General features: G+C 36.9%; 3 protein-coding genes across 5 annotated transcripts; all 3 read right to left on the reverse strand.

Annotated features, from left to right (window-relative positions):
• Positions 1–90: 90 nt before the first annotated feature.
• On the reverse strand, positions 91–3,581 carry pex11g (peroxisomal biogenesis factor 11 gamma). The gene is made up of 5 exons (XM_063892296.1): positions 3,378–3,581; positions 2,247–2,444; positions 1,713–1,891; positions 1,251–1,322; positions 91–1,134 (listed from the first exon to the last, which is right to left on the reverse strand). Exons 1-5 carry the CDS (start codon positions 3,438–3,440, stop codon positions 921–923), a joined length of 726 nt encoding a protein of 241 aa, XP_063748366.1. The 5' UTR covers positions 3,441–3,581; the 3' UTR covers positions 91–920.
• Positions 3,582–4,284: 703 nt separating this feature from the next.
• si:ch73-40i7.2 (FYN-binding protein 1) lies at positions 4,285–13,225 on the reverse strand. 3 transcript variants are annotated; one of them, XM_063890496.1, is made up of 17 exons: positions 13,116–13,225; positions 11,560–11,700; positions 9,793–10,375; positions 9,543–9,654; positions 9,189–9,244; positions 8,980–9,017; positions 8,720–8,751; positions 8,036–8,168; positions 7,446–7,608; positions 6,787–6,934; positions 6,573–6,589; positions 6,207–6,267; positions 6,065–6,107; positions 5,611–5,773; positions 5,367–5,400; positions 4,949–5,001; positions 4,285–4,836 (listed from the first exon to the last, which is right to left on the reverse strand). In XM_063890496.1, the coding sequence occupies exons 3-17, from the start codon at positions 10,145–10,147 to the stop codon at positions 4,808–4,810; spliced, it is 1,437 nt and encodes a 478-aa protein (XP_063746566.1). In that variant the 5' UTR covers positions 10,148–10,375; positions 11,560–11,700; positions 13,116–13,225; the 3' UTR covers positions 4,285–4,807. The 3 variants fall into 3 exon arrangements, with proteins under 3 accessions (XP_063746566.1, XP_063746565.1, XP_063746564.1); XM_063890495.1 differs by lacking the exon at positions 11,560–11,700 and having other exon boundaries at positions 4,964–5,001; positions 13,116–13,220; XM_063890494.1 differs by lacking the exon at positions 11,560–11,700 and having other exon boundaries at positions 13,116–13,220.
• A 360-nt stretch (positions 13,226–13,585) lies between these two features.
• LOC134869302 (disabled homolog 2-like) lies at positions 13,586–22,171 on the reverse strand. Its single transcript, XM_063890822.1, has 10 exons — positions 21,420–22,171; positions 21,142–21,295; positions 19,079–19,209; positions 18,338–18,436; positions 17,323–17,454; positions 16,918–17,004; positions 16,748–16,795; positions 16,548–16,610; positions 15,977–16,067; positions 13,586–14,410 (listed from the first exon to the last, which is right to left on the reverse strand). Exons 2-10 carry the CDS (start codon positions 21,224–21,226, stop codon positions 14,004–14,006), a joined length of 1,143 nt encoding a protein of 380 aa, XP_063746892.1. The 5' UTR covers positions 21,227–21,295; positions 21,420–22,171; the 3' UTR covers positions 13,586–14,003.
• Positions 22,172–24,970: the final 2,799 nt, after the last annotated feature.

Here is a 24,970-nt window from a genome sequence, read left to right on the forward strand (position 1 = left end):
GTTGCTTACGTCATTGTGTTTAGACCTGCTCAATCAAACATCGATAAAACGATCAAATAAAGGAGAATTCAATTTAATAAAACTAAAAAACATAATCAAAATCTTTAATAACTGTACGCATAATTCAATTTACATATTAAGCTGCGTTTGTACACTTTGAACATTTTCTCATTTCAGTATAAATCTGCATCATTGTTGTCTGTAGGCCACTTATTATTTAAAAAAAGAAAGCTAATGTCCACACCTGAGGAATGTATCAGTGAAATAAGTTGCTGTACTGCAGTGCAGTTGGTTTTTAAACAGGAATATCATTTTTACTTGAGTTTTCCCAGTTGCCAGCTCATGAAAAACACAAAAAAGGTCAGATGATTTATTCATCAATGTATGCTTGAAAATTACTTCTAAGGAGTGTATATTTAACTAAGGCAACAATTTACCAGTCTTTCTAAAGTTTTACTGTATCCAAAATCACCATAGCTTTATTATTTTTCTATATTATGTATCTATTATCATCCCAGTACGTAGGAGATAATAGGAGGTCAGATGTGCTGAAGTCCATTTACACCATGTAGTTGCCTCCTATTAACCCTAACGTCATTAAGAACTCATTGTCATCTAGGATCTGAATACTGCTGTCTGAAAATGTAAATACATAGATATGCAACAACTAACATACATTTAACATTTAATTGATTCATTCATTTCTGATACTTTATAAAAGATGCTTTCAATCACAATGCTGATGAAGCACTTGATTATTGGACTGACGATTGCAAAAAGTCTCCTTATCTACTACTTATTATATTCTGAGTAGATACTGATCACAAAGATAAAGATCTCTTATACATTCTTTCACTACTTGATTTTACATCAGTTCACATCATTCATTCAGTCATCTGTTCCTCACAGTGAGGTTAGTACTATGTACTCTCTGTCTCCTGGCCGTCTCCGGCGTTCATCTGGATCAAACCAACCACAGATGAGATAGTGCCCATCAGCCCCACCAGCCAGGGGGGGAATTGTCCCGCCCACAGGAAACCAGGCGGCATCCAATGAACGGCATTACTGAGGTCAGCCGTGCTGCTGAGGATGGTGAGAATCTCCCCTCGCATGTGTCTGTGGAGCTGAGAGCAACTGAAGAAGAAAATCATAGGTTCATTAGGACATTTTATTTCTCACTCTGCGAGCATCCAACTTTTTGAATAGGTGCAAAAACAGTCAACACTTGACATCAAATTGTTATACAACACCTGCTGTTGTCTCCCTCATCCCTCTCACATCTCTTCAACTTCTCCTTCAGTAGCATCAAAACTCGAAGCGATCTAAAGAGCAAAACATATTTTTCTTACTGCCATCTAATCCCATAAAAAGACCAAAAACAACAATGTGTTCCTTGTCTTTCAGTATTGCCACTTCACACTACTTCCATTGGTTCATACTAAATATCTTTAAAAACAGGTCACACATATTATAAATATTATTTGCTGTTTGTGTTCAATTGACTGTAAATAAATCTCATTACCAGATTGCTGCTTTTAGAAAAATATAAGACAATCTGCCAGCCTTATCATTATATTCAATGAAGTAATAAGGTATGAATTCTGTATACATTGGAATTTCATATAGGTGAAATGTTTTATTTTGGTTATCCATTTGTATTACATCAGTGTTTCCAGATTTGATTTTATGTTTGTTTTGAGGTGACATCAGACCTGAGTATTCCCAGCAGCAGCGAGGTTCCCCAAAGCACTGTGCTGAGCAACCACCACTTATCAGACTTCACTCTGATCAGCTCAGCATCAGCAGCCCAGGCGATGTGTTCACAGGGGTAGTACAGCTGGTCGGCCACGTTGTTTAGCACCGATAACCAGCGGATGCATTCATCCTCCTCCTTACAAAAGACATGAAGCCATATGCATTAATGCTGCATTTAACAGGATACAACTGTGCATCATTATAAAAATCAGAATTGTTTTAACAGTGTGTCCATGTTGTACTCATATGTTGATATGTACGGTTGCATTTTTGAATTTTAACAAAAATAAAAAGCCTCCTTTTCATTTTATTTGTATTAATCAACAGTGCATCTGGAGTTTTTGCAAAGACAACCACTGTCATGGCTTCATAGGAACTGTAGCTATTGAATAGTAACTAAATAGTTAGTCTTTCATCTTTGTTAAAGTGAAGAGGTTTTCAGATTATCAGATGTATCAGAGATGGGAGCAGAGAATTGTTTTGTGGCTCACCTTTCCTCCGAACCCATAGCTCTGGGAGTAGGCCAGCATGGACAGATCATCAAACAGCCTCAGCACCGTGCGGCAGTGGCTGAGTTGCGCAGAGAACAGCAGTAGACGTTTCCCAAGCCGGTGGGATGAATCGCCAGCCTCTGCTCTCCGGGACAGATATCCTCCAACCAGCTGCGAGCCATAACAGGCTGTCCTGATCTAGAAAGATAAAGAGGAGGAAAACAACTTTGAATGTTTATCAAAAAGGAGACTTTACTTTTAGGGATGAGTAGATGCTGTTTTGGTTCTTTTTTGACATTTTTCTGGAACAATTTATGCTTATTTCACAACTAACAAATAACATCTGTAGAAATGATGGATTGTAAAGTGAAACAATATTTCTATTATAGTTTGATATAAGTAGGCTGTCATCACCTAATAAATAATATAGTATTCAGATGTATACTGTTTAAAAATATACTAGACTCACTGACTATCTGGCTATTAATCTGTCACTTTTGCTTTGTCATTTTTTCCTTAACTGCTCTTTAATAGCTATCTGTACTACAATTCTAAATTTCATATACTTTTAATTATATATTTTTTACTCCATATGGGAATCATTCAATTTAATTAAACAATTATTAGGTTTATTATGTTATCTGAACATCAAAGAGCAAATGGTACACAAAAAAACCTTAACTCTGCTGTACTAGTATTTTATTAATACGGTTTCAGTACACTCAGCGGCACAGACTTTAGAGTTTAAAGAGCTTAAACTACACCTTTAACAATTATTAATACAGGATTCTGTTTTTGTATCAATGTGGAATGAGTGATATATAAAACCCAAGTCATTTGTGTTTATGTAGGGTGACCAGACGTCCTCTTTTGCCCGGACATGTCCTCTTTTTATGTCCTGTCCGGAGCGTCCGGGGGGGGTTTATAAATTCATGAAAACGTCCGGTTTTCACAGTTTTTCATGGGACCATTAAGCGTGTACTTAAATTGAATGGCGCTTAGCACAGAAGTCTACTGTACTTAGACTTCCCCCCCAACAATCGCAAGTGTCCTCTTTTTCGCCACCTCAAATCTGGTCACCCTAGTTTATGTGCACCCATGATTTAAAATATAAACCACATGGGTACTTACAACTTTATCTCTCCCTCTGTATGACTCCAGCAGCCGGATCAGAGACTCCGCAGACGGCTGCATATCTGTCTTTCTGTCTGTTGCTCAAACTCTCTCACAACAAGGTGAAATAAATAAACAGTGATTTATAAAGCTTTTGCACAACAACATCTCCACTGTTTACAGTTATCAGCCGGACTTTGAAACAGGAAGTACTCAGGAAGACGAACCTTTTCTTTGTCCTTTTTTATTCTTCACTGCTGCCCTCTACAGTTTGAGCAGTATCATTTCTGTCTGATGTTATATTCAGCGAGAGTATTATTTAAAAAATCCTTTATGATCATTTATACTATAAGAAATATAAATGTTTTTATTTACACATTTTACAATATTAAGTACAATCTGTTGTGTTTTTTTTACTCCATTTAGTTTTACTTGATGTGTGTCAACACATAGGGTTTAAATGAGGACACATTATGCAAAACATACCTTTTGCAGTTGTTAGAGGTGTGTCTAGGAACCACACAATTGTGACAGACATCCTCTCTCTATTACTACATTGAAGAAAACATTTGTGGAGCATTTCATAGTGTCAATACAGGTGTACTCAGGCAGACAGTATAAGGAAAATTGTGTTGTCTAAAAAAGTGTATGGAGCAAAGAAAAAGAAAATGATCTCCCTTTTAATGGTGTTCTTTAACTGGTGATCCTACTGTTTTTCATGGCATGAGGGATAACGAGTTTGTACTTTTAGAAAAACAGTTTTCTTGTCTCTTACTTTACCTAATAGGGATTGTCTAAATGTGGTTCATGAAATGACATTTTTATTATTTATTATGACAATCAATCAATTGGTTGTCAATTATGTTGGTTGGTTGTCAACGTAGAATCTTTCTCTTCCACTTTACTAAAAAAACACACTTCCAGGGTCTAGGCATTTTCTTTTTTATTCAAAGAAAGAGGAAATATTTAAACGAAAAGACAGTTAACTAACAGTAAAAAAGGTACGTCATTAATTTTTAAATTATCCCAGAATTCGGGCAATACACAAAGCTATTAATAGTGTATTCACTTTCTATACAAGCAGATTGGCAAACAATGGATTGATGACATGTTTATCATTCATAGCACAGTGCATGAGTGTGTGTGTGTGTGTGTGTGTGTGTGTGTGTGTGTGTGTGTGTGTGTGTGTGTGTGTGTGTGTGTGTGTGTGTGTGTGTGTGTGTGTGTGTGTGTAGTTTTATACAATTTTGTGGTATACAAATTCTCTCAATTGAATCCTGTTTAATTGAATGCAACATTCCTACATCAAAAATGTAAATGTTGTAAGTTATAGTTTTATATAGTTTAAGTTTTCACATTGTTTTTTCTCATTGGCCTCTCCCGCCCCTTATATCTCTATCCCTCTCTCTTACTGCGTGAGTGTTTCTTTAGTTTTCAGGTTTCAGTAATCAGTTTGGAGAGTCGTTGTCGTAGACGTCTGAAATATAAAATAAAAACACAAACAACCATTATAAATAAGTATAAAACAACACAAATGACTCTGACAAATAAATGACAGCGGCACAGTTTGCATTTATTACAGGACATACCCAAAGATAACTCACCACATGGATAGTCAACATCGTCGTAAATGTCTCCTTCCCTGCAAAGAGAGAGTGATGTAAAAACAATAACAGTTTTTTCTGCTGATACTTTTATAGATGTAAAACTTGTTGCAATGTTAGGATGTTCTTTTTATAACCTATACTGGAAACGTTGATTAGAACATAAGGCATTACATTTAAGAAGGCATTAAATATGAAATGTTTAGATGACTAAAAATAAAAAATGTAGTTATATACAACAAACTCAAATTCTATTAAATGATTCAAGTCAAAGTGAAGCTGTAATAAAGCGAAAAATGTGTTTACATGAAGTTTTATACGTTTTAAAGTAAGTAAAACGGTACTTATTAAAGTATAAGGAAGCAAATGTTGGATCCCAAAGAAAAGCTGAATATGCACTTACATTTGAATAAGAAGATCTCTGGACACATAACCATCTGTTAGAGTTAAGACAAAACAGACATTATGTCAAACGCTATCATGCAAACAAGTAATGTCATGTAATTACAAGGAAAAGCATATCAAAAGCAAGCTGTTATTAATATTTGTTTTCGTCCCAGCTGCTATTACAGCCTCACAGGGCCAATAGCATGAATTTAGGTTTACTATTCATATTCAAATCAAAGGGATGTGAAGTGTTTGCATACATTTTCCAAACCGGTTACAACACAAAGCTTTCTTGCTGTTGGTGAGCTGGATGACGTCCACAACTTCTCCTTGACTCACGTGCAGATCCTTTGCCCCTGGCTTCTTAATGGTACCATTAGGATTCACCATCATGGTGTGGAGCACTCTGGTAGGCCCTTCATACTGGGAAACAACAGGTTATAATGATTCATTCTTAGCATTTTCAGTAATTGTGTTAAGGGCAATGTGAGATGTTGGTTTTATATGACTCATACGGAAATGAGGCTTCTTGTCATTGTGGTGTGTAGGTGTACCCTGTTCTCTTTTCTTTCTGTAAAGTTTTCCCTTTGGATAAGTGATTCAGGAAGAGACAGTGAACTGTATAACATCTTTAATTCCCAGCTATGCTCATACCACTCTTATTTACAGATAAAAAAACAAATAATCTGATGTGAACGTTTAAAAAATATTTACCTTAAATTTCTTTCTTAGCTCCTTTTCCAATTTAGGATCGATGCTGGAAATAAAGGATATAATGATTGAACAGATACTCAAGTTCTCATTTATCAAGCTCTTATTTCCTGTTCCCTTTCAATGGCCAGATGTAAAAAGGTACCTGATTTCAGGCGGTGGTGGTGGGAAATCCTCAATTAATGGTTGAACATCATCATAGTCGTCTGAGGTTAAAACAAAAAGTACAGTAAACCAAAACTTGAATAATTGTTTCTTCTGGTAAATAAAAACTAATCAGTACCATAATAATAATTAGGCAACCACAGTTTAACAACATTGTGTGAGGGTTATTGCACCAAATTATGTTTATTTCAGTTAAAGCATTTTACACAATACTTGAATAAGAACAGACTTTTTAAGATTGTTCGCAAATAGTAAGTGAGTTGAGTTTATGAATGTCTATTATGAATCCCTTACTTTTTATTGTATAATCCCAATCAATCAGTAATATTCAAGTGTTGTCACTTACCATCATCCACAAGCATGCTGCAGATTAGAGGAAACATTTCATGTTAGATCGAACAGGCATGTTTGAAAATGAGAAAGTACCAAATAATAAGGTAGATTACAGAATGTAATTACTGGTTGGATAAAATGCTTGGGAAACAATCATTCATAATATTTGTTCTCCCACTTTAACAAAACAATTGTTAGTTGAGCATGATTAACATGATCAGCTGTACCTGTCTCTACTAGGCTCCACATTTAACATCAGCAAGGGGTCAGGAGGTGGTGGAGGCAAAGGTGATGTTTCTATCATTCTGGACTGGAGCTGTTTGCGCTTTACTGCTTCATAGTCAACATCCACACATGTGTTACTGATGTATCCGTCTGCAAGGTAACACAACAAAGACATTAATTATGACAAATCACTGTGTGAAGAAACAGAGCTCCATCTGATGCAAAGAATCCTAATCAATGTTATCACTGGGCATCTTTGAAACCACAACCACAAAGTTTCATATTTCTGTTTGAAAAAGGTTGGATTTGGATCAATAAAGCATTTATAACTAAGGGTAAAACATCATCTTTTCTTCCCTAGTTACTAGCATATTATATATAGGTTACAACAAGAACAACAAACACTAGAGGATTTATACATCAAGACTCAGACTGAAGGGTTTAAAATGATATGCCACACAGAATTTTTGGTTGTACAGATAGAGTTGAGTATCATCCATCAAAAATACATAATATCTTTGCAAACATAATAAAGTCAAGTTACAGCGAAGCAAGGCCCTGAAAAAATGTCTTCAAATTGAAAATCTAAACTTAAAATAGTCTTCATAAAGACTTTAATGTTTTCTATAAATGTTTGATAGATATTTTAAGAGAAACTCACATTTTCCGTTAACAGACTTAGCCAACCATTTGCCTCGTGGGTTGTTCTCCACTCGAACAATCTCCACGCTCTCTCCTTGCCTTACGCTAAGGTCCAGTTTTCCTACTCCTTGCCAGTCATGTCTGACTCTGGCTGTATGAAGGACTTCCTCCACCCCTTGTAACTATAGAAAATTATAAGAAATGTATACAAATTTTATGTGGATGGAGTGACTGGATTTGAAGAGTGACTGGGTTTGAAGAACCTCCATGCTTAAGGATTTAAGCTAAGTTACACATTTAAACAAAAACATAAAACCAGTAAACGTAGATTTTGTATATTCACTGATTCAAAATCTGTGTGACACTGGTAGGACTTATTCATTTGTGTGATAGCTGCCAAAGAAAAGCTGTATTTGTGCTGCTTTGTTCTACACTTTGGGACAACTAACATCTGGCCCGAAGGAAGAAAGTTACATTTTGAGTGCAGAGGGTAGGAGTCATCATTCAATATAGAGCTGGATAACCACTCAAGTGATGCTATCTGATTTACTGTCACAGAAGAAACTGGACTTCAAAGGGTTTTTCAAGGAGGGCGTATTTTGTCCGTACCTGAAAGTTCTTCCTCAAGTAATTTTCTCTCTTCTGACGCTCCATCTGATCTCTCTTCTCCTGCTCTTGCAGCTTCTTTACATCTTTTTTGTTTTGCTTCTCAGTATTTAACCGGTTTGAGTCCACCTGATCCCTATAAAGGAACAATCCAAACATTTTAAGACAATTCATTACTTCACAGCTTTCTACATCAATATTAAGTCACTACAAGAATTTAAGGCCATGATAGTTGCTCTTTGAATCTGTGCTTGCTATATGCTAATGTTAGACTGATATTGATTTTCCTAGAGACAAGCAGAAAATGTCCTGGCAGGTTTTTTACACTCTGGAAACAATTCATTCATTGTTGTTAAAATAGGAGATCAAATGATTTACAACAGTGTTACACATTACATAATTGACAACAATCCCTGACAGCAAATGTGTTGAATCACAGTAAAAACAATCTGTGGCACATTTAAACCAAACAGATTCTACACATTAGAGTGCTGTTCGCTTAAGTGAACTTGCGTCAAATGCAACAAAAAAAAGCCTGTTAAGTAATAATAGTTGCTGCTTCAGTAGGTACAAAAATAACATGACATGCTGCGTCTTCACGTAGCTGCGGCCACTTTCTACTTTTAAACAGAAGAGCGCTTCACAAATACAGACACTGTATGATAAAGGAAGAACGTGCATACTTACTCATCTATAAATTCATACACGTCATCATTTTCCTGCAAAAGAAAAAGGTTTCATTTGCATGTTTACAGAACAAAGAAATATATCAGGATTATTAGATTCACTTTAATTGTCATTTACCGTATCAATAAAACAAATACTTCAGCCTCCCAAATATTAAACATTAAAATTTCAAAACTTTATGATCTAGTTTGAGGAAAGAGTGTTGTCTCAGAAGATATCATCCCTTTTTTTCACTTTACAGTAAGTTAAAATGTCCTTACCTCGTCCACACACTGTGAACTGTTGTCGCTCAAGGACTCTGTGAAGTCAGACAATATAAAGGAAAGAAAAAGTGACACATTCTCTTAACAATAGCATGAGGAAAATTTGCAACACTTTACTTAATAACCTAAAATGAGTTAGAGGAACGAAGGCTTGAAAAACAAAAAGAGCTGCAGTGATGCACAAACAAACAAGATGCCATTGTTACCGTTCTTCTCAAAGCTGCCAATGTCATCATAGAAGTCCTGGTTATCCTCAATATCCCTGCAATCAAAAAGCACACATATTTTCTTGCTTGTTATTCAGCAATTGGGTGGTGCGCCACCTGACACTTGGACGCTGCAAATGTTTAAAAAAACTAAAATATGCCCTCATTTTATAGTATTTTGTTTTCAAATTATAGTATTTGGGCTGATTTATTCTCTTTAAAGTGCATTACAACAGTTGTATCAGCTAAAGATAAATGTAGATTCTCCCACTTTTTCCTGCCTGCCATCTTAACATCCTGTCAACTGTGAAGAAAATGAGAATCTGATTTTGTGTGATGTGAACTAAGACTAACATGGAGGCCATTTGGTGCGGCAGCCTGGGTTTGTTGCATCGTTGTGGCGGTTTCGGAGGACTGAGGACGGCAGGTAAAGACATCTTCCTGCCTGCTGAGCCCGGGGAACATGCTAGGGGAATCACAGCACATTTACATATATTTATATATTTACATATTTACACACATTAAGCGAGGAATTTTCATAATTTCCTTTATTAATTGAGTCATACATGATTTAAAATCTGTGAGCATTAAGCCCGAGACTCACCATCACTCTTTTTTGGAACCAGAAGGGCAGGTCCTCGGTTGAGCCTCAAGAAGAGCTCCAGGTTGACATTGGGAGGCCGTTTGGGTTTCAAGGGCAGTGGTCCTTCAGGAGGCAGGGGCCTCTTCAGTGGGGTCACATCCCCTGCGCTCCTCTGTCGGGGTTGCTGTCGGAGGGGTAGAGGGGTGGTGATGTGAGCTGGGGCTTGTTTGGGGACTGGAGGCCTCTGGTGCCTCAGCATCATGTTCTGTAGCATCTCCCCCTTCAGCTTAACCTTGCTGTGGTCTACCGACTGGGGGGATGCTCTGACTCCAGGATTGGGAGACGGTCGCGGTAGGGGAGGTCTGGATGCCGCCATCAGTTCTGCCCTGATTGGGAACCTCACAAGGCCTGGACTAGCCAGGGGAGGAGGAGGAACCGTAGGAGACAGTCTGTGGTGCGCCAGGTTGCTTTCTGTCAGAGGCAGGACCAGTCTACTGATGCCGAGTTGTGGAGATTTTGGAGAATCGCTGTCTCGGATGCTGGTGTCTGAGGTGCTGGGCTTGTTGAACCTGGCCCTCAGAGCCTTCACATCCACACTCTCCCCCTGAAGAAAAACACACAGGCACAAACTCAACTGTTGCTGCTATATGTTTGAAGCAGGAAGTCAGCAACACAGCACACAGCAAGGCATAACCCCCACGCTTGCTTTACAAAATGAGAATGCACCTTGCAACATTGCAGTTTCCTGGTTCTTTTGATCTACACAGAGCTGATAACTCTCCTCTTTGCATCACACAAAACCTTTATGAGTGATGAACAGACATTTACTGAGGTTGCTCTAATGAGTAAATCTGGAATTAAAATCAATCAATACCTTAAAACATTATTTATGTTATAAGGTGGTTAAATTGTTGGTTATAGCAAAGATTTTCACTAAAACAATGCTAGAAATTAGCCAGTGAAGCCAATACAAACTTTGTTGCTCTCAGTTAAAAATCTATTAAACTCACTGCAGTTGGACAATTTACATTTTAAACTGAAGTCAGACATTGCTGAGGCAGTAACAAATGAAGCTGACTGAAAAAATGTAACATATTTTTTAAGTAATTAAAAAAGCCACAACACAGCGTACAATCATCAAGCAAATCAAACTGGTTCATAATGAAGAAGGTCAATCTATGAAATGCAGTATATTATATACCAATTGTAAAGGAGAGTGGGGTCTCCAGGAGATTGTAACACCAATCCTTGAATAGCGTTCAACTTTATGACTCAGATGACATTTTACAATATTATTTTACACATTTAAAAATGCCACAAAGTTTTTCTCAGTATACAGAAGTTTTCTTATAAAAACAGTGACATGACTTTCAGGTGAGCATCTTTATTGTAGCTCTTTAATTCAGTCGTTGAGAAGCAGGAACGTTTTCATTGGTTGTCTTTAACTTCAATAGGCAATTAAAAGAGCAATGGTTAACTAACTCAAAGCAAGGGGGTAACATTATGAACCGGTAAAGGAACTTTTGTTGTAAATAGTTACGTTTTCTGTTATCTGGTTCTCTGACAAAATGAAAAAAATATGAAAACAAAGAAATTACAACATATTTTGTCTGAACATCTTAAGTTTGAAAAAGTCAAACAGAGCATGTGAAGAAGAGCAGGAAGCTCTCACCACCGCACACCTCTATCTCAGCCAGCATCCTGAGCTAGTGACCATAAAAACGTTCTCTGCCGTCACCTCTTGCACCAATAAACTGCAAGCTTAGCTTGCAGGAAACAGACACATACCTTTCTCTACACCACAAACACACATGATATGTAGACGGGGTTCAACGGGGTGTGTGCGTGCATCTGTGTGTCTGTCCTCTGACATTTTATGAAACTGTGTCGCCACACAGTGTAGCTGTGCAGTTTTGCTGCAAAGAAAACCTGATAACATTGAGAAAATATATTTTATTTAAGGAAAAGTGACAAAAAAAGTCATGTCAACAAATAAAATGTGCTTGATTACATTTACAATTTATATTGAAATTAAATATTTATGTTGAAATATTTTCTGGTATGTCATTTGTTATCGTAAATATTCTTGACTTCTAGTGATGTCTTCGGTTCTCCGTTAGGTGTACACACACACACACACACACACACACACACACACACACACACACACACACACACACACACACACACACACACACACTCACACACTCACACACTCACACACTCACACACTCACACACTCACACACTCACACTCTCACACTCTCACACTCTCACACTCTCACACTCTCACACACACTCTCACACACACACACACACACACACACACACACACACACACACACACACACACACACACACACACACACACACACACACACACACACACACACACACACACACACACAAACACAGTAAAACTGATCTGTACAATTATTTACATTTAAATGATTATTAGTTTGTCGGAGAAGGAGTTAAACAGGATGAGTGACTATATTGAGGTTATACTAATCTTTTATTACATTTGCATTTTATATGCATTTAATTATTCACTAGTACAGCTGCAATGATTAAAAGAGTTATTGATTGGACGACGGTCAGACAATTTTTTACACGGTTTATTGTTAATTGATAAATAGATAAAGTAATTTGTCATCCTTTTGGTTTTGGTTTGAAAAAATAAAATTACATTGATATTTGAGAGAGAAAGTCAAAGAGATTTTAAAGACCAGACCATTTATCACCCTTAATCATTTATATATCTACATTTTCTAGATGGATAATTAATAGTTGATACTGTATATCTGCACACATACTTGCAGTGCAGGATACTTTTATATTTCAAGAATAAATATCAACCATGAATTTCTGAAATGCTATTAACATGTGTAGTAGAAGGGAAATAGGAAGCTAGAAAAGTAGAAGTACAGCTGCACTGACCTCACTGTGAATCATTAACCACTGCGATAAAGCGTTCTTTCATTAGCATGAACACTTCTTTCTAAAATTGAACTTCCACTTCTACTGTTACAATGATGTAATTACTACAGAGAACAAACAAGTCGCTCAAATCCTGTATTTGCAGGTTTGTAAAGCAAGTTTTAAAGGTGATTCAATGGTACTATGTTTTATGTCAGAGGGAAACGGAGGTTTTACCCCCAGTGAGAAAATGAAATTGGATGGTCTTTCTGTAAAAGTCAAGTTATTCATAGACACGCTGATGAGTAGGAGGAAATGGCCAGAAGTTTGAAAGGAGCTACTGAGGAGTTTTTAATCACTTCATTCACAAATATATAGATAAACAGCTAAACCTTCTAAGTAACAAAGCAAATAACAATTTCTTACCATATTTTCCTTTAGTGATGGTCTCACTGATGAATAAAGTGCTCCATGTCCAGCATGATTCAATATACTGTATGGAGGCTGATCTACTGTACAGTCCTGTGTCACTAAACCTATTCTGCAAATGAGGAAATGCTTCAGCGAGTGCAACAGGATGGCAGACAGTGACACTACATGGGAATGACAGTAGAGAAACATTAACATGCTGTCAGCCCCTTTGTTTCAGTTCTTTCTAAAAAGGTCAGTTTTTTAGTTATTATCAGTATGAATTATGCAGTTATATGTCAGGGCACTGTGAGTGCATTTCATGTAAGGCAATATTGTTTATTTAACTTTTCTGGCAATGTGTTATTGTACGTAAATTATTTTCTATTTCAATAAGAAACAAAGTAAACACGATGATACAATAATATAATAAAACAGAAGACAAAGTTAGATGCTTTAGTTAGAAGGAAATTAGACACAAAGTTAAGTGAGCTTCCTCGCATGATCTGCATTTTATTCTGCATGAACATTACATAACCTATATCTGCTAAAGAAAGGAAAAGTAAGAGTGTCAGTAAAACTCATAAAACACAACAAAGTGTATGAGCAGGGGTAATGAAACTATACAATCTTTAATAATTTTAATAATTAATACATTCATTTTTATTAAACGATAGCAGTAAAAGTGTTGCTTTTGTTCAGTTTACACACAGTAAATGTTAAACTATAACTCGTAATAATATAGTAAATGGTTTTGATCTTCCGGTTTTATCAAGCAGCAAAACAAATATTTGATTACGTGCAAATGAAAGAAAGATTGAAAAGTTAAATCACTCATTTAAGTGGACCTAAATAAGCATCATCTTGATAGCATTTTTCAACTCCTTTTCAACTTCAACAAGTTCTTTACAGGAGGAGATTTTGGTCCCAGGCGGGGGTTACTGACTGCAGCGGTGCTGTTGCTGCAGTGGGGGCGTAGGGGGAGTTTAAAGGGGAGGGGTATCCGCTGACAGCTGTTGGTGAGGCGGGGGAGTTTCCTCCCATCACAGCTCCTGGCTGAGGGCTGTGAGCCATAAACTGGCCACCTGCAGGGGGCACTGGGTATCCTGCTGGGGCCCATGCTGCAGGACTGCCAGGCATTGAGGGCCAGGGCACTGAAGCTGGACCTGCCCACTGATTACCCAAAAGCCCCTGCTGGCCCCAGGGCATGGAGGTGGGAGAGTAAGGGGGTGAGGAGTAAGGAGTGCCCGCTGTTGGCTGAGTGGGGAACATGGAGAGGATCTGAGAGGAGGAGAGCATTTGATGTGGAGACTCTGAGGGAAACAAATTATGTTGGAACGATTAGTCAATACTTGGAGCACTTCCAATGCGTTAAGAAATAGTTTCAACAAGTAACAACTAGTGATTCCCTTGTCATTTTTTATATTTGTGTCAACAAATCTTATCACAAACTTCAACTTATTTGTTTTAATTAGAGACGTAGGAAAGCTGAATATTTTACCTTTAGAACAAATCAAGGCTAGCTTTTCATACCTGTTCACATTCCTTATGCTAAGCTAAGCAAATCAAACTCTGGCTCCATTTCTTAAAAAATCAATGAGAATAGTATTGATTTAGGTTGAACTCTGAGCAAGAAAAATGGATTGAAATGGCAAAGTATTTGATTAGATTATCAATTTATATAATTACAATAATGAAAATTCAAGTAATAATAAAGAGAGAGGATGTAAACCACCACAAACCTTTGCCACACTATATCAGGATAAACAAAATTAGATTATTATGAAGCAGGTCTAGGTGCTACATAGTGTGAAAGTATCAAAAGAAATCCACACAGCCCATAATCAGAAGCTTTTTATGATTATTAAAGGGTGATAGTATGTTCTGGTAAAAATCCTAAATCCAAGTTCAAATTAAAAAAATAGGAACATACAGTAAATACATAATAATGCAGATACAAAAATGTAATCCAAAAAAACGTTTACTTTTCTGTAATTCAGTTCATAGGGATCTGATATTTTTCCCTATCAGAATGAGATCACATTAGTGTGAGAAATATGGCCATTTCTATACATACCATGAGAATGATGCTATTCCCTATGGAAAAGATTAAACATCTTAAACAGGGCGATCATGGGAAATTAGTGCGTACATTAAGGCACACTGTTTGCATTTCTCTTGTGCCTCCAGATCTAAGGTCATAGGTCAGTTGAAGAGCAGCTGAAGGGATTCAATATATGAATCCAGATGTATTTATTTTATCTTATTTCCTGTCTGGTCTTTTCATGATGTATGATGTAGGGAACATTAATGTTCAATAGGGATGTGAAAGTAATTTTTGTCTCTGCAGATCTTCAGGTTGCTCTGATTCAGCCGGCAAAAGAGTCAGCGTGAGAAAGGAAGGGGCCAGTTTTAAGGCCCGATGATTCAATCATATTTTTTGCATGATAGGATACCAAACTGATGAACTCTGAGCTAGATGTTTGCATGAATCCTCCCTTTGATGTGATTCAATGTTTTTTAATTAACCACATACTGTGTTTAGTTCCTTCATGTGTGTCCAGTCCAAAATCAATCCAGCTAACTCTAAAAGGTAATCAAGCTAAAGTAGTTGTTTTACAAAGGTCACGTGAAATAACTTATCTCTTCTCTATTTACAATACTTAAGCAGTGGCAGAGTAAAGTGGATTGTGATGCAAAACACAAAACTAGATAGAAATTGTAAAATTAAATTGAAATTTTCATCCAAGATTGTCAAGAAAAGATGTGTCTTTTGGCCACAATAATGAAATTAATGGCTCCATTTCCTAGAAACAGACCAAGCAAGTAACACATGCAAGAGACACAGGGACAGTTCCTGTTGTCAGAATGAGACTAACCTGGCTGACTGGCGCATGAGCTCTGGTCGGGCATCAGCGGCGCCTCCATCTGGATGGAGAAAACTTCCATCAGCTCACTACTTGAAGAGGCCTGTACACAGAGCAATAGAACAACTCTACAGTCTGCATCTGAAAACAATACTATAAACAACCTTTAACAAAGGCTTATGTGTTAACAGTAAAGTACGAGACTGTTAATCCAACTGCAGGTTAGTTGGTCTCAAGAGCCATACGAGAACAGGTTATCAAACAACAAAAATAGGCAAGTTAAAAAAAATGTTTAAAACAAACTGACACAAATAATAGTGTCATGATGTCTTATCAATTCACATGTTATGATCTTAAAAGGTGAATAACAGGCTAACTAACCCCAACCTCAGGCTTGAATTTGAAAGGTCGGTCACACATCTTTGTTATTCAACCTCAGAATTTTGGAAAGTCTGAAATGCAAAATGTCTTTATGATTTTTATGTTTTTATAGAGGTGGGTCTTTAAAAAGTAACAAAAAACATGTGCAAATCAGGTAGCTAAGGCACTGTACTGAAACATTCACATGTGTGATATTGTATACCTGGTTAAATTTTTCTGCGGAAGAATCCGGCCGTGGACTGAACACTTCTTCTAAAGCTGGTTCCTAAAAATAAAGACACATTCAGTACAGTCTGTTTTCAATCTGGGACTCCCAGCATTTAAAGAAAATAACTGCATAAAGAGATGCTCAATGATTAACATCACCAATAGATTTGGACATTAAAACTTTATTTTATTTACCTCAGCTGCTGCGGCAGAACTATCATTTAGCAGCAGTAAGGAATTACTCTGGAAAAAAAACAAACGAACAAACAAACACACACACACCATTGAACCCAGTCTTTAATACAATTAAGTAAAACATGTACACCAAAGTAAATAAACACAATTATAAAATGTTTTTCCCTGACTTGTGTTGGTGCCTCTGCTGGATCCTCAGGTGTATCATGGTCCACCATCTTAGAAACTTCCTCAATGTCAGCCAGGACAGGGTCTGCCTGGAGAACACAAATCAAACATCACACTGTGCACCAAACTCATCAGAGAAGGGTTACAGCACAAACATGTCTTTAGTTGTGCTGTCACTACCTGGGATATACAGTCTGCCCAAATGAGTTACATTTCCAAAGGACTGCCATTATTATAATGAATCTTTGACCACAGCCTGATTATGCACTGTGTAGCGGTTTAATATAAATGTCATTAAATTCAATGAGTATCACCTTGTTAAGTATTTCCAATTTCTTATAGCTATGAATATTTATATGTTATCAAATATGTCCCATGTTCAAAATTAGGGATTTTGTGGGTTATACCAGGTTTGCCGTCTTGATGTAGAAGAGGCAGTATGTGTCTTGGTGTTGGTAGACGTAGGCCAGAGCTCTGGGGTCGGACTCATCTCTCATCAAAGAGCTGATACCGCTCCGGTCATGGTCATGAAGCACAGCCTAATCAACAGATTATAGAAAAGGTTTGAGGGTGAACATATGACAAAAGCATTTAGCAACAACACAAATGTAATGGGGGAACAAAAAATACCATAAAGAAAGAAAGGGAAAAGGACTTTGAAATAGGAACATTTAAACATCATTAATAAAAGATAAATTGTTTATGTGTCTCTGGCTTTTGTGGGGAAATGTTTTGACTTATTTCTGGATCTAGCAGCCTTAACCTACATTTTTAGTTTTTGGTCTCCAAAAAAGAAAAAGAATTAGCTTCAATTGAGTTTGTTGAACACAACCAGGAAATACAGGTTTCAGTGCAGGAAAAAGTTTGTGATGTTGGGTATTACAATCAGACATTGGACCAAAAGAAAGGGCTGAAGTGGAACCAAAACTAAAGCAAATATTCAAACATTAACTGCACGTAAAATGCGGAATCAATTTCATACGGGAAAAACTACTTCCTCAATTCTATCAACATGATTCAGTTTTTAACATATACTTTTTGGATAATAAAAAAGGTTATTGAAGGCCAAATGGTATGGGTTTTAGGGGGGTGAATTCTAATTGTGACTTACTGGGCTGGACTCACTTACAACATATCTGTGGTGTACTAAAATAAACTCACTCACATTTCAGTTGTATAGATATTCTGCTTAACCTCCCAAAGGACTCCTGAGAATATATAATTGAAACGAAAATAATGCACATTTGGCTTTAGTTATGCATCAACATTTTATTCTTTGTCCTCTAAAGACGTCAGTGGTTGTTGTGGTTGCACACGAGAGACAACCTTTTCAAGATTAACAAACAACCCGAGGCGACTACAGCTTCAGGACAACACAAAGAGGAAGAGAGATGTGGGGGAGTTGCAGTCAGTGTAACTCACCCCGGTTCTTTCATCCACTATTTTCAGGCCGCTGGAGGAAACTTTCAACCACACTCTCTGCTTGTGTCTCCCCTGCTTCCTTGCTGCTGCCTCAAAACCCTGGCACACAAAAAATAACACACATGTTTGAGATATTTAAAATGGGCAGAAAACCTGTACTGTTACTTTAAAGGCTAAATGTGATTATTTATACAGATCAAAAGTTGTATTATTTCTTTTTAAGCCGACTGAATTTGATCGATTGTGTACATACCCTCACCGGGGGGCGCCAAATCGTCTAGGTAGCTAACCGTTTTTCACTAGACTGATTAAACTCTTGTCATGTGCCTGTGGACCATGTTTTGTTTTTTTAAGATGTTGCTGTACCCTTTCATACACAGTTCCACTGTATCGGTTAACATCCTGTGAGATGACAGGGCCTGAAGTCACTGACATATCGGAGCAAGAGGTCAAATATTACATTCTTTTTTTTCCTGAATGTTCCCACAACTCTCTTTTCCATCCAAGAAACCATGTTAATTTGCCTTCATTTATATGAAAACTACCTCTTATAGGGGTAGATTTTTTAGTTCTTTTAGTTCTGTATATAGAAGATAATTTATTTTCAGAAAAAAAACCTCTGAAAAAGACTTGAACAGACAACTGCCATGTGATATCTTTTGCTCCTTGATTGAATGACTGCAGTTTGATTAAAGGAAAAAGAGGTGTGTTTGTTCTGGCTGTGGAGGACAGACCGACAACCTTTAGTTTCATCATAGAGTCCCAGCACATCTTGTGTCCCGGGGCATCGGGCACATAGTCCACACCGATGAGTTTGGCTTTGAAGCGAACCCCGTCTCCAGAGAAACGGGAAGTGGGGTGGCTGGGTGCCCCTGGGAGGCATAAAGAGGAGAAAAAAAGGGTCAAACTACCAAGACAAATCTGTGTGAGAGGAAGGACAAGCATGTTTCTATATATTTGAGCTTAGTTGTGTCTTAAATATGTTTGTGTGTCGTAATCTGATTAAAGTTTATGTGTATTTATGTTTCTAATATGTTTACCTCTGGGTTTGTACAAAGTTTTCATGGGGAAACATCTGTGCGTGTTTGTAAATGGATAATTAGTAGAAGTATGTAGGTGTTTATATGCCTTCGGTGTGTTTACTGTGTGTGTAGGCAAATAGCTGAGCGAGCGTTTTACTGATGCTTGGTCAATGTTTCATCTCATTTCCTGGAATGAAAACAGCAATTGAGTGATTATGGAAATGTCAGTATGCATGTTGTTACAAAGGTCACCTCTTAAACAGCTTAACTAACGTTGTGAAATACTTTACTGTATTTTAGTAACTGCTTAGTTTATTGTTCAGCAGAAATACATTCGTCTTTCAGAGTTCAAAACAAAGAGAGGTACCTGAGTTGGTGATTGTTGAAGGCTAAACTACCTCTCAAATGTACGGAAATATTTTATTCCATACACAGGCTGCTAGTTTGATTATAGTAACATTTTAGCTAACGCATTAACACATAACTGTTACATTTAACCTATTATTCAAAAGTGTTGTGTAATGTCAGGTCTAGAAAAGTTGTACACTTCAAATAAAAATGCATTACAGGTTTATACAACTAATATGAACTTACTCCAAACGCAGAGTCCAACCAAAGTACAATAAGAATACAGTATCTGAATTCAGAAGCTTTTTGGTTTTACAATCCAATACATCACCAACAAAAATATGACTACTGCATATTTATTGCACTTTTTACAAGCACAAAAGTGTGATCATATTCTCATAAAATCCTCATTGCTCCTGAATGGTTAACACTGATGTGTGTAAAAGGGTTTGTGTTAGATTTTTAAAGCTTTTGGAGACAAGAAGAAATAGCTCTGTTGACAAACCACTTGTTTACACCAGATAAACATTTACAAAGTTGGAAACGTGATAAGTTAGTTCCAGTCAGACACTGACATCAACAGTGTTTTTCTTAACAGCTGGAACTACTGGACAGAGAGGTGCATGAAGGAGAAACAAGGAACAAAGCAAACCTGAAAACATACCTGCTTCCAATCAGATATTAACTAGTTCAGTGACAGGCCAGGACACACACTGTATACTGTATTGTAAGTTTTATAGTGTCCTATAATAAGATATAATAATAATAAGAAGAACTGTCTAAGCAGATGCAAAGAGACACAGATTTTAAAAAGGTAAAAGATGTGAATAAAAACAAATTGGGAGTCATAAATTAAAAATAGATCAACTTTGTCGCTGCAAAAATCTGATGAGTTGTGCATCGTGCTGTGCTGTTTGGTTAAACTTGTATTAATGACTCCATTGCACCCTCAGACATTTCTGTGGCCGGAGGGGTACAGAGAAAAACTTGGGGTTGCACACCCAGAATGAAGCTACAACTGAATGATTGTTGTTAACAAGGATAGTTGAACATTTGATCAATTTAGGATTAAGTATATGCCCATTGACACTTATTGAGAGAAAATAGCTGTTCTGAAAGTGTTTCATGTTTTAAGTGATTTTGAATATATTAAGGTTTTAAATCAAATACACCTACAGTTCTTTTCTTTTTCTAAAAAGTATGAACAAAAGTAAGGCCAGGCAAGTATAGAATAAACAATCTTAATAATCTATCTGACTTGAACTGAGGGAATTGAATTAGCCTGCTAAACCATGTCCAGATACAATGTAAGGAACTGTGCATTTAGCAGGTGCTCAAAGTTTCCCTTTCTCTGGTCAGAGTTTGCAGCTTCTGTCAAAAGGCAATTTTTTTTTAGAACCAACCCTGACAATCAAATGCAGCAGAGCACTGTACCTCTTGTGCTGTGGGAGAGCCAGCTCCTGACAGGAGTTTGGACAGGGACAGGACAACTTGCAGATGTTTGCTCTGTCTCCATCATGGCAAGCTCTGTTTGGAAATCCAAAGCTAGGAGGCTTCAGGATGCAGTGACAGCAATGAGACTGTCACACTTTGTAACGGAAAAAGACAGATTTGTTGATGTAAAGAATAAGCAAAGAATATCAAAATGAAAAGAAAAATCATCTCCAGATATCAACAACAATTTTAGTAAAAGAGAAACAGTTTCTGCTCACCTGATGGGAGTGTGACTCTTCTCTGCTTGGCTCAATTCACAGCAGAAACTTTACAGAGTCAAAGGTCAGACTGCACACTCAATGGTGATATATTAACATCCTCTGGGAGTTTTGAATACATGGGAACTCATGTAAAAGACTTAAGAGACTCTGATAGGGAGGATAGTCAGTATACATGGGGCTGTCCCTCCATGGGGTTCAGTGAGAGGTCATGCGTTTCCCTCAAGGAAAGCCTTTGGGTGGTATTTCTTAAAATAATGGATGAAAACAAATTTTGGCTGCCTAATAAAGATCAAGCTATCTGAACACTTTTGCAAAAAGTATAGTTGAGAGGAACCAGACCAAGTTCACAAAGTGCTGTTTAAAAAACAACAACAATTAAATATTTACTTTAAAGGGTTTTGATATAGGGTTCATGAACCAGGCAGAAGGAATGTCTTGCTCTAGAAATGATTAACTTGATGATGCTGTATGATGTCTCTTGTACACTCATGTACACTCCTCTTAGTTAAAAACTAACTAAGAGGATGTTTTAGTTGCTTTGTGAAAAAATACAGTGCTTTGTATCATTTCAATTATTGCTTTATAAAGTTACTGCCTGTACTCAAGTGGTCACTCAAACTGTCAAAGTTTGTATTGCACTTTTTCTGTTGAAAATTGAATTCTCAATTCGAGCCGAGATACGGTATTCCTGATGACATCACTATGACATCAACCTCATTATTATCTCAGACTTGAAAAATATCCTCCAGAGTCACAGTACACGTTATGCAGTTGTTTTCAAAGGCTGAACAGTGCTTCTCGTGATGAGTAAACTGAACATCACATTTAGGAAATCCGTTCTTTAGAGCACCACTTACTGTCAGTCTATCAGCAATGTCTGTATTACCAGTCTTTGTGCTAAATAAAGCTGTGAGACTTTACTTTCATATTTACACATTTGAGAATTGTGTCCATCCTATTATCTACTGTAACTCTTGGAGATAATATAATTGAAGTCACCAATATGAGCCAGTAGTGTTGCCCAGAAAGACAGTTTAGGATCTCACATAGAAAGAGGCTGTTGAGAAAAGTCTATGCTGTCTCTCTTATCATCAGGCCCTCCACTTGAGAGGGATCAAAATGCTAGCAATGCACTTTCAGATAAATATTTATGAGTCTGATCACTTGTTGTGACGTGATATTTAGGTTGGCAAATATGTTTCTCTGCATGTAGAAACATTTTCTCAGGAAGCAGAACAAATGTTGAAAATCTCCCAGAAACAGGAAAGGATTCATGTCAGATTAAATGTGACTTTCCCTGAAATCTCCTTTAATTTAAAGCGAATCCTTTAAAATCAAAACAATATGCAAACCCAGACCATTTAGGTCAACTGGCAGAGGCCTCAGTAACCGGAGGCCATGAAATAACAGATTTAATCCACTTTGAATAAAAAATAAAAAAGGTAATCTACATGAACTTTTCCTGTCAGCACAGCACTGAGTGGGTTCCAAGTTTCCATTTAAAAACAACAACTGTGGGATAATGGTTAAAGCCACATTTCCCAACAGTGATAGTGAAGAAATTTAAAGATTTGTCTCAAACAGTTGAGCTTTGGTGATCTGTGACCAGGATTTATTCATTTGTGTGTGTTGGCTGCTTTACAATCAAGATGGAGCCAATTTCCGCCATTGCTCGTTAAAGTCAGTGGTCTTAATGGAAACATTGTATAGTGGAAAGGAAAACCCTTTTTACCACAGAACTCTGAATTATTGATTTAAAAATTGTAAACCTGAAAAAAAAGATATGGATTGGATTGTTCATTTAATATTTACTCAGTTAATTATTAAAACACATTTCCCCTTACAAATTAAAAAGTTTCCCAGTGGTGGCCTTGGTGACTCGATCCAAAATATGCCTTAAGGGAGGAACTCATGCCAAGTTTGTGATGAATGACTCATCAAAATAGTGATCCTGAACGATTCCAAAGAAGCCCGACTAACTCGAGCTGTTTTTTCAATTTAAGTCAATTTATTGAACATGTGAACAAAGTTGTTGCTTGTTTTTTTTTACAAATAATGAAATGAATAATAAATTCTCAGTTTAAAGAAACAGAAAAAACACACTCACTGAATCTAGCATGTAATCAGCTGATGTTGAAACACAGCCAAGTGCACCACCAATCATCCACATCCTGGAAGTCCAGACTCAGGTGACTTTGGACTGTTTTGTTTTCTTACAACATTTTCTATGACCTGCAGTGTGTGATGACAGCCCCGTCTCTATGAAAGGGCCTTAAACACGCAGTGATGCTGGGGTACTTTTTAGTCTCTTGATTAGATGTATTAGGCTTTTATCTCACTGTACAACTAAGACCTTTATCAACATTATACGCTCAGAGCAAATGTGCCGGGAGTGTGGTGATTTTGTATTTAAGTGTGTTTTTCTAAAAACATGTTTTTGTCTTTGTCTTCACAACGTTAGGTTTTACTTTAAAGATTATTTAATTATAATCCAAACCCAAACTTCTTTCATTATGAATTCACAACCTTTAGCACATGTTTAATGTCATTGTAGAGTAGCACACTGGGCTACCATAATGTGTGAAAAAGTAACCCCAAGAGGTCTTGTCCAAAGCCTCAGGATGTGAGGAGTGAGGAATGACAATGGGTTGATGATGATCACAATCTCTACGGTTAACACATTTATTTATTTCCTAACTAAAGGGCTTTGAATCCATGACTGAATGATGAACTCAAATACATCAGCAACTATAACAAAATGTTGATTTGAACAAGTTCCTGTCAGTTGATCTGAATTAAGTGTTTTCCACATCCAACATCACAAAATGGAGGAGAGAAAATATATAATAACCTTCTGATTCCCAGTTTGGAGAATGAACCCTTTGTCATACTTAATCTTTTTTGTGTTGTTGGAACTTTGAGAAAAGGATTAAAAACCCCACCAAATAATCCCTAAAATGTTCTCAATGTTCAAACTGAACAACACACTAGTTTTGCCAATTTGGTTTTTATCAGTACAAACAAACTAACCCCATAGAGAACCATCAGGAAACTAACTTGCTGTGTGATAAATGGTAACATAAAATGGTTCTGTTGTTGGCTGCAAGAATCAATATAATTGTTGTCATGTCCTCCCATCATCACTTATTTTTTTCAACAAGTGAGATACACAGCAGGATTTGTCTAGAAAATGAGCTGTAGATCAGGATGAATCAATACCGGCTGATAGAATCGAAACCCAACTGAAAACCTGGAGATTGTTAGAGAATATAGCACTGAGGGTAACTATAGAAGGTTAATGCAGTGACCAACAAGTAAAACTTGTAATTGTTTTGAGTCTTGAATACTAAAATGTTCTAATAAGCTGTGCAGTGGTATCAATATTGTGTTAAAATAAACCTCAATAAAAAAAAAAGTGTGTTCCCATTGAAATGATCAATTAATTTTGTTAATTCAGGTTCACACCACTGAAACACATCAGCTGGTTTTTCTCTGGCCTGGATCAAATTAAAGAGCCCAAATAAGTGATGATGGGAGGCCTTGTACCA

The sequence above is a fragment of the Eleginops maclovinus genome, chromosome 9 (genome assembly GCF_036324505.1).
Source record: "Eleginops maclovinus isolate JMC-PN-2008 ecotype Puerto Natales chromosome 9, JC_Emac_rtc_rv5, whole genome shotgun sequence".
Lineage (NCBI taxonomy): Eukaryota > Metazoa > Chordata > Actinopteri > Perciformes > Eleginopidae > Eleginops > Eleginops maclovinus.